The 12,675-nt window shown below is 40.4% G+C and overlaps 1 protein-coding gene across 2 annotated transcripts in view; it reads left to right on the forward strand.

Moving 5' to 3' along the window:
• Positions 1 to 7,959: 7,959 nt before the first annotated feature.
• The window catches only part of LOC126252002 (protein tumorous imaginal discs, mitochondrial-like), a 124,049-nt gene continuing 119,333 nt past the window's right edge, over positions 7,960 to 12,675 (forward strand). For both annotated transcript variants that reach the window (XM_049952784.1, XM_049952785.1), the window contains exon 1: positions 7,960 to 8,191. In XM_049952784.1, the coding sequence (XP_049808741.1) occupies positions 8,011 to 8,191 (181 nt within the window). In that variant the 5' untranslated portion in view covers positions 7,960 to 8,010. The remainder of the gene's footprint in view (positions 8,192 to 12,675) is intronic.

Genomic DNA, 12,675 nt, shown 5'->3' on the forward strand with positions numbered 1-12,675 from the left:
AGCGTCGATCACTGAGCAATCCATTTTTTAGTCTTTGAAAAGCTTTTTGGCACTCATCTGTCCAAACAAAGGGGACGTTATTGCGACGTAAGCGATGCAATGGAGCTGCGATTTGTGCAGCATTCGGTATGAACCGAATATAATATGGTTCATTTTCCCTAAGACTGACTGCAATTCTGTGACATTGCGAGGAACTGGCAGGTCACGTATGGCTAACAAATGTGACTGTAGATGATGTACACCTTCACTGTTTATGATTCGACCAAATGCTGCAACTCAGGTTTTAAAAAGTCACACTTGTCCAGTCTACACTTTAGTCTTACATTGGATAACACACGAAACAAACCATGCAAATTTGCAGTGTGCTCTTCAGGTGTACGACCTGCTACGACAGTATCGTCCAAATAGTTTCAACAGTTTGGTACTTGAGCAGTCAGCTGTTCCAGATACTGTTGGAAAATGGCGGGTGCGGAAGCACTGCCAAAAGGCAAACGCAAATATTTAAACGAGCCCAAATGAGTGTTCACAACACATCTTCATCTTGTGGTATTTGAAGATATGCGTCGCGCAAATCAATTTTGTAAAAGAAGCGACCAGCACCTAATCTGTCCATGACATCCTCTGGGCGTGGCAGTGGATAAGTATCAATCACAGTTTGTGGGTTGACTGTAGACTTAAAGTCAACACAGAGGCGAATGCGAGCTGAAGGCTTGTGGAGCAAAACCAGTGGGCTTGCCCACTGACTAGCTTGTATGGGCATAACAGCTCCACTATCTTTCACTTCTTTAAGTTCAGCAGCCACTTTGTCCTGTGATGCAATGGAACAGTTCTGGCCAAGCAAAATTTCGGCTAATCATTGTCTTTCATAGTAATATGAACAACAAAATTGTTAGCCTTGCCTAAACTTTCAGAAAATGGTTCAAGCAATTCTTTCAACAAGCTAGCTACACTGTCTTTGGCATTGAATACAGTCATGGACAACACATTATCCTGAATTTTAAAGCAAAAAAAAAAAAAAAAAAAGATCAAACGAATCAAGGCCAAATATGATGTCACAATCGCATGATTGTAGCATAGTGGAAGTCACAGTTCGTGTATGCAAGCGATACATGGCAGGCAAAGTAAACTTTCTGAGAACGGGAATGCCTTATCCATTATAAGCCGTCAAGTGTGTGCTCGCTTTAGATGGGTATGGGAAGCCTAAAGTTCATGTTTGTTACGATTCAGCAATGTAACAGAGGCACCTGTGTCCAACTTAAATTTCACACATTTTTCTCTAATAAGCAAGTGAACAAAAAGTTTGTTGGACTGGCGTAGCTCTGAAGAAACTGTTTGTTTGCTAGTTTTGCGAATGCCTGCAGCAGCCTTTGAATACACTGAATTAATTACATGGCCCTTGTGACTAGATTTTTGTGAGTGAGCAGAATTCTTACGTTCGTTCCATTGCAAACATACGGATTGTATGTGACCTTTCCTTCCACAAGTATAGCACTGTGCTTGTCTGGACAGGCAGTCTTGGTGTTTGTGCTGTGAATACCACCGAGGGCATGACATAATCGTAGCCACCTGTTTAAAGAACTGTTCATGCGACGTGGTACGTGCGAGTTGTTGCTGCCTACTGCACAGGTCGTGAGCAAAAGCTGACTCAACCCGACAAATTGGTGGCTGCTCAAATTTATCGGCCGCTACAGCACATGAATCATTCTGACGCCACAGAAATAAACGATTTTTCGCTGCAATCGCACTGACGAGTGGACGATGCTGACAGAAACACATTCTCACTCCCAGCTCTGCAGCATCACTGTAAGGAGTCCGCCATACAGTCGAGCATGTAAAGGCCCAGCCCCAGTTTGTGAAATTCCTTTCAAGCTTTCTCACTGTCTAATAATGTTGTCCACATGTATATGCAGCATCACCTTGTCCTCCACAATGATCGCTTGACATATGACGATCTTCATGCCCCTAACACAGCCTATCTGCTCTTGTAACAACAGTAAACATGAACAACACTAACGCACTCTGGTGACAATTCTAGCTGTCAAAGAGAATCATCTACATCCTGGCTCGTGATGCATACATACACATCCAGCTGTGTCTTCTACGTACTTCACTTTTTCTGTTAGCAGTGAATCTGAGTGATTTTCTTTTCTGTTCGGGTTTGATTTTATACTGGGCTGTTCAGTACCAGGAACTGCCCAAGAGAGGGGAATTCCGTCATAGACATACAGAGAGTACGTATTACATCCAATTACGAGAAGAGCTGTGGAACAAACTCAGAGAAACAGTGGCCTTCATGTCTGAAAGTAATGTCTGATGACGTCTGATGAGATACCAATGAGAAAGATTTTCTTTCTTCATGCACGATGGTGCCTTAATGTATCCGTTGACTGTGAATGTCTGTGTTGAATGTGTGTGGAGTTCTAGGATCTCCTTATGTGTTAATAACGATAAGGGAGAAGTTGAGCTATATGTTCCCATTCGGATGGGACACTGTGGAGAGTTTTGTATTTTAACCCAGAACACTGGCGCAGAGCCTGGTGATGGGGAACTCAACCGCGCCACTGCAAAAGTGTTCATTAGTAGTCTTGACTACAGAGTTCCTATTATTCGCTCTGTGTGATTTGTACCTTGATGGTACCTAGGCAAATGCACAGTTATCAATCCAAAAATCGCGTGAGCACCACCTTGGACTGGACGAGGCGGGAAAGAAATCGATAGTTCAAATGGTTCAAATGGCTCTGAGCACTATGGGACTTAACTGCTGAGGTCATCAGTCCCCTAGAACTTAGAACTACTTAAACCTAACTAACCTAAGGACATCACACACATCCATGCCCGAGGCAGGATTCGAACCTGCGACTGTAGCGGTCGCGCGGTTCCAGACTGTAGCGCCTAGAACCGCTCGGCCACTCACTCCGGCCGGCGAAATCGATAGTGACTTTTTCAAGAGAACCATCCCGCCTATAGGCAGGACCACTGGAATACAGAGCTTCGAATCCTCATAGAGCCTTCCTGATTTCAATTTACATAAATCACTTCAAGCAAAGTCCACACATGTGTGATGAGATTTAAGTTGGGGGGGGGGGGGGGGGGGACGAGCTGGCCAGTACAAAAGATGCTTACCCTCTCTTTCCAAGAGCTTTTGCACCTGCACAGTTAGATGCGGTCGCACATTGCCATCCACAAAAATGAAATCAGTGCCGAATGCTCTCATGAAAAGTCGCACATGGCAATGGAGTACACTGTCGAAATAACGTTGACTGGTGAGTGCACCATATTCAAAGATTTGGGGTTCAGTAAACCAATGCAACATTATGCTTCTGCACAACATAACACTTGAACTACCAAAACTATCAAGTTCGACAATGCTGGACATAACCTCATACGGCGGGAGATGGGCACACATAATGCGCCCAGGAATATTATCAAATGCGTTCGTTTTGGTGATTCAGGTGTCATGTTTTGGGAGGGCATAATGTTGCTTGAGTGTACTGTTCTTGAAATCTTTGAATACGGTACGCTTGCCAGTCAACGTTATTGTGACACTCTTCACATTCCCCATATGCATCTTTTCAGGAGTGCATTCGGCCATGACTTTATTTTTATGGATGACAATGCGCGACCGCTTCAAATAGATAAGGCGGAGGTGCTCTTGGAATGAGAGTATATTTGGCGAATGGACTGACCTGCCCATTTCCCTGACTTAAATCCCATCTAGAGCGTGTACACTGTGTTGGGTAGACGTATTGCAGCAAATCCAGATGCACGATCAAATGTCCTGCAGTTGTCAACCACACTGGTGGTGGAATAGAATGCCTTATCAAAAAAGCTCTTTTGCAGCATTGTGGCCATCATGGCAGCATGCTGAGAGCACGCATTGCCGTCCATGGTGATCACACACCCCACTAAAAAACAAGTTGTGCTTTTAGTAATATCCATGGGACCATCATGAGTCACAGTGACTTCAGTGTAACTATTATCTTTGAATAAAAGTGTCATTGCTCTTCGCCTGACTGTGTATTAGTTTCAGTTACCTTATGAACACGTGAGGCAATACTGACCTTACGACTTATCTTAGAAGAAAGATTAAGGAAAGGCAAACCTATGTTTCTAGCATTTGTAGACTTAGAGAAAGCTTTTGACAATGTTGACTGGAATACTCTCTTTCAAATTCTAAAGGTGGCAGGGGTAAAACACAGGGAGCGAAAGGCTATTTACAATTTGTACAGAAACCAGATGGCAGTTATAAGAGTTGAGGAGCATGAAAGGGAAGCAGTGGTTGGGAAGGGAGTGAGACAGGGTTGTAGCCTCTCCCCATGTTATTCAATCTGTATATTGAGCAAGCAGTAAAGGAAACAAAAGAAAAATTTGGAGTAGGTATTAAAACCCATGGAGAAGAAATAAAAACTTTGAGGTTCGCCGATGACATTGTAATTCTGTCAGAGACAGCAAAGGACTTGGAAGAGCAGTTGAACGGAATGGACAGTGTCTTGAAAGGACGATATAAGATGAACATCAACAAAAGCAAAACGAGGATAATGGAATGTAGTCGAATTAATTCGGGTGATGCTGGGGGAATTAGATTAGGAAATGAGACACTTAAAGTAGTAAAGGAGTTTTGCTATTTGGGGAACAAAATAACTGATGATGGTCGAAGTAGAGAAGATATAAAATGTAGACTGGCAATGGCAAGGAAAGCGTTTCTGAAGAAGAGAAATTTGTTAACATCGAGTATAGATTTAAGTATCAGGAAGTCGTTTCTGAAAGTATTTGTATGGAGTGTAGCCATGTATGGAAGTGAAACATGGACAATAAATAGTTTGGACAGGAAGAGAATAGAAGCTTTCGAAATGTGGTGCTACAGAAGAATGCTGAAGATTAGATGGGTAGATCACTTAACTAATGAGGAGGTACTGAATAGAATTGGGGAGAAGAGGAGTTTGTGGCACAACTTGACGAGAAGAAGGGACCGGTTGGTAGGACATGTTCTGAGGCATCAAGGGATTACAAATTTAGCATTGGAGGGCAGCGTGGGGGGTAAAAATCGTAGAGGGAGACCAAGAGATGAATACACTAAGCATATTCAGAAGGATGTAGGTTGCAGTAGGTACTGGGAGATGAAGAAACTTGCACAGGATAGGGTAGCGTGGAGAGCTGCATCAAACCAGTCTCAGGACTGAAGACCACAACAACAACATGTACTATGCTTGCAGACGTTCTTTCTATGTGTGGCCAAAGTTTAATGGAGCTACTTTACTTCACAGTGACACATCATGGTAAAGTTACTTTCGCCCTTAAGTTTTGCACATCAGTGTACATCCACAACACTACTTCACAAACATTATCAAGTGTATGGTGAAGGGTACTTCCCATTGTACCAGGTACTGGGGCTTCTTCTCAATCTATTCGCATATGGGATGCGGAAGAGTCATATCTAAAAATGTCTCTGTGCAAATTGCGGTAGTCTAATCTTGTCCTTGTGATCCCTACAGGAGCGACCCATAGGGGATCATAGTATATTCCTTCAAACTTTTCAAGTAGACTTTCGAAGAATAGTTGACATATTTTCAAGTGTCGTCCTGTTTGGGTTTTCAGCATTTATGAGATGCTCTCGCGTGGATAAACCAAACCTATCACATTTGGTACTGTTTTTCTTTGTATACGTTCATATTCTCTGTTAGTCCTATTTCATATAAGTATACAGTAGTATTCTGGATTGCTCACACGAGTTTTCACTAAGTACTGTCCATCGTGGACTGCATTTTCCCGGTATTCTATCAGTGAATGGAAGTCGGCCACCTACCTTCCATTCCACTGAGATTATGTGAACATTCTGTTTCATATTCCAACAAACTGTTACAGACGGGTATTTGTATGACGTTAGCGATTAAAAAATATACCGATACCTTTGTCGTTAGCGACCATTAAGGGTTCATCTGCCATTAGTGCAGATTTTTCAGAAATTCCGTGGCGCTCTTCAGTCGCAAACAGTTGTGTGACCAGTTGAGTCGCCCTCCTCTTTACGTCCAGTATCCCTCCTTAGGATTATTTGGTGTGGGACCCATGCAGTCGAACAATGTTCTAGGATGGCTCGCAAGAGTGTTGTAGATTGACTGTATTATACCAGTGTACTACCAATGAACCAATGTCTGTCATCTGCTTTACCTAAGACTGGGTTTTGGAATGTTTCCATTCCGTATCCCCACAGATTGCTACAGCCAGGTATTCCAAATTTACTAGAAACTTTATCGTTAGGGATCATTACGAAAGTATTTGTCGTTAATGTTTCTGGTTACTCACACAGGGACTACAGGATAGGTGTCAACCACGACTTGATGGCACTGTTTCCTTGGTAATTGGTGCATGGAAAATAAATTAACGATAATAGTACACAAAACAGATTATTTGTTACTGAATGGAAATGAAGATCGAGAAACCCTGAAATTAGAATAAATGACCAAGCTGTGAAGAGAATACAAATGTATAGGTAATTCGTTATAAACATCGACGAGAATGATAACTTTCTTACACATCGAAATCCCAGTACAGTAGCTACTTACTGTAAGTGCACTATAAATTGGTTCTAGCCCCTTACTACTGATCGTTAAAAGTCGGCACAATTCGGAACGCTTCGTGTCGACTGTTCTCATTTTTGTACTGCTGCCGACCTCAGCGATCCCAATGTTGTGACGCTGACGAAATGGTGTTGTGCTGTCTGCGTGGACGAACGATTAAATGATTAGTAACAGTTACTTTACTACTTTTAAATTCCTTATGCAATATGCGACACGATCGCAGATGTTTACTAAAAGTTTTGAATGTAATTTTTCTTCTACTCATTGCATTGTATTACAACAGCCTTAATTTAATTTCATATTCCTTGATACAAATATGAACAACAGTTGAAGGTGATCGTCTCTATAGTGCGCGTTCACGAATCCATGTTACTTCCATGTCAAAAAATATATCGTAGCAGCTACTTGGTACGTTCATGCACGCCCATGCGTTGTCAGTATTGGAAGTAGTGGAACAGAAACAACAAAATGTTCCCTATCTCACATCCTCTACCTTCCAGGAGCTGAGCTAAGTACCCGTCTATCTTGAGGTAGGCGGTCAAATACTCAGCTCACGGCCGAATGAACCAACATAAATTAAAATTAAGCACATCTTGAAATATTATTGTCTCTATAAGTTTTTTTGTTATTTACTGAGCATGAACATTACACTCAAGAAGTTCTTAACGTTAGTTGTCGTTTTCGTATCCGGCTGTTAGTTGCCAGAAGCATAATATTGTAAATTACGACTGAGAGCCGCAGGCCACAGTTTGACGATCATCCCGCGACTGACACTTTGTTCACATATTTTTGGAAGATAAGTTGTGAATACAGACCATAGAGGAATTTCTTCCATTACAAATGTACTGTTCTGAAATAGTCTCTAGGGGGACATTACTACTTATTAGAGAAATTTCTTTGCTACGCCGACAACCTGCGAGCCGGAAGTATAGTGAGACTCTGTCATTTGGGCCTATGAGAGTTAATAGTTTTTTTTTGTTTGTTTTTCATGCCTAGATAACTGTACAAACATATCGTTGCATGTATTGTAATAATCATTACATATAATGATCCACATGCAACAATATCTCTACGGAAGTATCTAGGCATGAAATACAAAACAAAAAAAGCTAACCGGCAAATCTCGTACGTCCAAACGACAGTCTCACTGTACTTCTGGCCCGCCAACAGTTTCATTTTCTTTCTTATTTTCCCCCAGTACCAATGCAAGAATCTGAAGTGTGCTATGTATTCTCGTAAGACATATTTCAGTTTGCGCTATGTGGATTTGCGAAAATAGAATACCAGTTGCAACTGTGGCAGTAGTGTTATCGTTGGGAAACAAGCGTAAGGATTTTTGTCGCCAGTAATGGGTGCCTTTGAGAACTACAGGAAAGAAACCACATGTCGTTGAGAGGTTAAAGTGTATCTTTATGTCTACAGTGCCCCGAAAATAATGGCTGCAGCAAGGGGCTTAATAAACTTGATTTGTATAAGAAGCGCTAATTTTTCCGGTTTACAATTGTTACACCCATTCCAGTGCCGTTTTATATTGACTTGTGCAGGATGTGGACGAAAATACGGAGAGGGATTGTTATCACTCCGCGTCGTACAACAACCAACGAAGATTGTGCCGGGTAAGTCACATGCATGTTTTCTCATTAGACGCATAATTTTACTCAGGTTTACGCAGTGAACCAGGTTTATTTTTGTAGTAAAAAGGTTAAAGTTTGTAACATTTATGTGTCCCATAAATATTAGAGTGTGTCGTCCCTGGGACTTCCGGATATAGGCATTGTCTTCTGCTTGAAGTGTAGCGTTATTCAGTACTGCAGTGTCTTCGTATACTGCATATCGCTAGGAGCTATACCTACAATTCTACTAACTCAATTGGATGTAACCCCATTGATGAAACTGTACAAGTGGAGGGGATGCTACACTGACATTTCGCGTATATTGACTTTGGGGTGGGTAGAAAATCTTCTACGTTAGAGTTTATGTATGAGAATTACTGCTTTATTATTATATCGTTTCTATTGCTTGAGGTAGAGACTTATCCCATTGCGCTTATAGTGAACATGCCGTGACATTAGTGAAATTAATGAAAATATTTACTAATAAATATTGTTAGCATTTTGAATGCACACTATTCATATTGTACCGGCAGTTACAGTTACGTAAATTCCCGTCTGCGTTTAGCAATGAGACAATACTATTTCAAGAAACATTTTTGATATCAACAAGACATTCGTTTTTGCTTGTAAACAGCTACTTTCTAGGATATTATAAAAGAAATCACAGCATGAGATAGTGAAGTGATTTATTGTGAAAATTTATGTCAACAGAAAGTTGTCTGATTTTGTAAATGCGATTTATGATTTCCCTTGTCAGGTTACATGTTGCGCAACTCGTAATACAGTTCAAGTCAATATACTTACAAGCTATTTATCGTATCTGCACAATACAGCCACCAATATAGGGTAAAAAAATGCGTAATAACTATAGTCAATTTAAGCTCCAATATCAGAACTAGCTTAGGAATTGAAAGTACATTACAGTGACACCTATTATTTCTTTTGTACATAACATCATAATTGCCTTTGGCTGTAAAAGCTATTTATTTACAGAATTGAGATTCAGGCCGTGTTGCAGCTGTCAAACTGCACAACTTTGTTTTAGCACATGTCAAAAATTAAGTCTTCTGATATGTATGCATGTCCTTGTCATATCTGTCTGATGGGTATTGCAATGTTTTTAATATATTTAAATGAATCACACCAAAATGTTTCTTGTACACAATGTCTGCATGACATTAGATTTTTGACAAGTCTGTAAGCACAGTTATACCTCTTGATAATGTCCTCAAATAGAGATTGCTATAATGCATATGAATCACTGTTACACTCAGAGGTGACTGTGATTTTATTTACAAAATTTTACATTTTATTTATTTATTTATGTATTTATTCTTTGTCCATGGACTCCAGCTGAAAATCCAGCTGAGAGTATTGGGTGTGTCATACAATAGGCTATTAACATCAAACTTGATTTCATTATATATAAATGAAACAAATAATTAAACAGAAATAGTCCATAAGCATACAAAGGTATTACGTTTCACACTAGCAGTTCGCTGCTGTACCTCCGAGTATGTCTCCCGCAGTTGGAGACGAAACGCCAGGGGAGAGTTTTATACGTCGACCACGGCCTATCAGCCTGGAAGTTTTAAGTGAAGATTGTCAACAGTGTTTCATGAAAAGATCATCACCTTCTGTTTCGGGATTCCCATTTGAGTTCATAGAGCATATCTGTAATACTCAGGTCTTGACTGAACCTACCGGTAACAAATCCAGCAGCATACCTCCAAACTGATTCAATGCCTTCCTTTTATCTTACCTAGTCGGGATCCCAAACACCTGAGTAGAACTCAGGAAAAGTTCGCATGTGTTTCACATGCAGTCTCCTTTGTAGGTGATGTACACGTCCCTAGAGTTTTCCCAATTAACTAAAGGCAAACATTCACCTTCCCTAATGTCAAGCTTATGTGATCTTTCCATTTCATACCACTTTGCAAAATCACACCTAGTCTTTTGATCAATGTGACTCTGTCAAGTAGCTCACCATCAAAACTGTATTTGAATATAGCAGGATTGTTTTTCCCACTCCTTTATATTGAATTTTATATTAACTTACATTTTTCTACATTTACAGCAAGCTGCCGTTCATCACAGAAAATACAAATTCTGTCTAAGTCATCCTGTATCCTCCTACAGCCACTCAGTGATGACACTTTCCCATAAATTACAGTATCGTCAGCAAACAGTCACAGATTGCTGATTAGCCAGAAAGTCAAATAATTTACCTGCGCAAAGAACATGAACAGTCCTACCACACTTCTCTCAGGCATCCTAATGTTACCCTTGGCTGTGACAAACACTTACTGTTGGGGACAATTTATTGGGTTCTATTACTTAAAAAATCTTCCAGTCACTAACATATCTGAGAACCTAGTCCTTCAGCCCAGACCTTTCTTAACAGTCTGCTATGGGGTACTGAAGTAAATGTTTTCTGGAAATCTAGGAATATGGAATCTGCCTTTTACTCTTCATCCAAAGTTCACAGGCTATCACACGAGAAAAGGGCAAGCTGAATTTTGCATGAGTGATGTTTTCGAAATCCATGCTGGTTTTAGGACAGAAGCTTCTCCATCTCAAGGAAATAGTTATATTCAGACATATAATATGCTCAAGAACTCTGCAACTAACTGAGATTACAGATATTGGTCTGTAATTTTGTGGGTCCGTTCTTTTACTCTTCTTATACGCAGGAGTCACCTGTGCTTTTTTTAAAGTCGCTTTGGACTTTGCGTTGGGCCAAAGTTTTGCAATAAATGCAAGCTGAGTAATGGGAAATACTGAAGAGTACTCTCTGTAAAACCTAACTCTTATTCCATCCAGATCTGGAGGCTTATTTGTTTTCAACTCTTTCACTTGCTTCTTAGAACGAGGGATACCTATTTCTATATCATCCATACAGGAGTCCGTGTGATGGTTAAACAATGTTATGCATGTGTGATATTCCTGTGATAAATGATTTTTTTAAATGTCAAATTTAAACACTGGCTTTCCTTTTGCTGTCTTCTATTGCCACACCCAACGGGTCAACAAATGACTGAAGAGAAGTGATTTGACATAGGACCGGAATTTTCTCGGGTTCTTAGCAATTCTGTCACTAATGTCACAGTCAGTTCTTTTTATGGTTTGGCATCAATTTTCATAGACAAATCCATTTCTACAACTTTTTCCTGTCAACATTTCTGCATTCTTTTTTAACCATGACGGCAACACACACTGTTTTCTCAGCATTTACTGAATTTTGTTACTAAACTAGTTTTTTTTCCCATCATTAATCCACTTACTCGACATATACTTCTCCAGGGCACAATTTACAATCAGTTCAAACTTTGCCCATAACTTTTCTAGGTTCATCAACTGGAACTATGCCTTTGTAGATACCTGCAGATCTGCTCTATCAACATAAAAACTCTCCTAGCTTTCTAGATGGATTTATTAACTTGTGACCATTGCCACTATCATATCACGACCACAGTCGATAAGGTCCCCTGTTTGTAGCTACAAGTACAAAATTTTTTTCATTGTGTGTGGATTGTCAAATTAGCTACTCAAGATGGCATCACAAAATTTGTTCAGGACTACTTCACATGAATGTCAGTCCTACCACTTTCAACAAATTCACAGATGCCCCAGTCTATACTCAGAAGGTTAAAGAATCCTCCAACTAATAGTGCTCCAGAGTTTAAACATTTCTTTGAATGATTCTACAACTGTTACACTAGAATCAGGTGGCTGGCAATAGCATCTAATGATGAAGTGGAGTTCACCAAGGCCGGTTACTTGCATCCGTTTCACTTCACAGTCAGACTTCAGTTTTCATGTAATTAGCAAAGGACTTCACAAGTACTCTTTTACAAAGAAGCTGCAGTCTCTGTGTAGCGTACCTTCAACATATCAAGGGGAATCCTAGAATTATCCACTACATAACACAGGTCCAGAGATCTGCAGGTAAGACAATCACATAGTTGCAGGAGCCTCTGGTTAAGACTCTCCACTAAGCTGCAAACCAAAGGACTTCAATCATTTTTGGGTACTTGCAACTATGTAAATTTAAACTCTGCTTGTACTCCATGAACACGACTAGCAATCTTCACCACTGGCCAATGGAAGCGTCCAATTCCAAATGTCTGCTATGACCAGTGACATAATGGTGTTGTGGTGTGTGATGTCACTATGGTGCAAAGTTTTTGAGTTGATTGTGTTTGCAGATGTCGTGTTGCTGTGTTTGTTGGTGCCCTCTGGTAGTGTATGTGTACGTGTACATGTATGTGCTGAGTTTGACATGTCGTACTGGGTTCATTTGAGTTTTGGGTGTGATCGTGCAAATTTGGCTTTCAGTTTAGGTAGTTGGTGCGGCAATGTGGGTTGTGGATGTGTTTTCAGGGTGTTATTACGTTTTTTTTTTTTTGGTGTTTGGCGTTTTTGTTAGGTCTTATTACTTTGGTGTTTGTTGGGTGGAGATATGTCTAATTTGTTTTATTGCTTTT

This window comes from Schistocerca nitens, chromosome 4, assembly GCF_023898315.1.
Source record: "Schistocerca nitens isolate TAMUIC-IGC-003100 chromosome 4, iqSchNite1.1, whole genome shotgun sequence".
NCBI lineage: Eukaryota > Metazoa > Arthropoda > Insecta > Orthoptera > Acrididae > Schistocerca > Schistocerca nitens.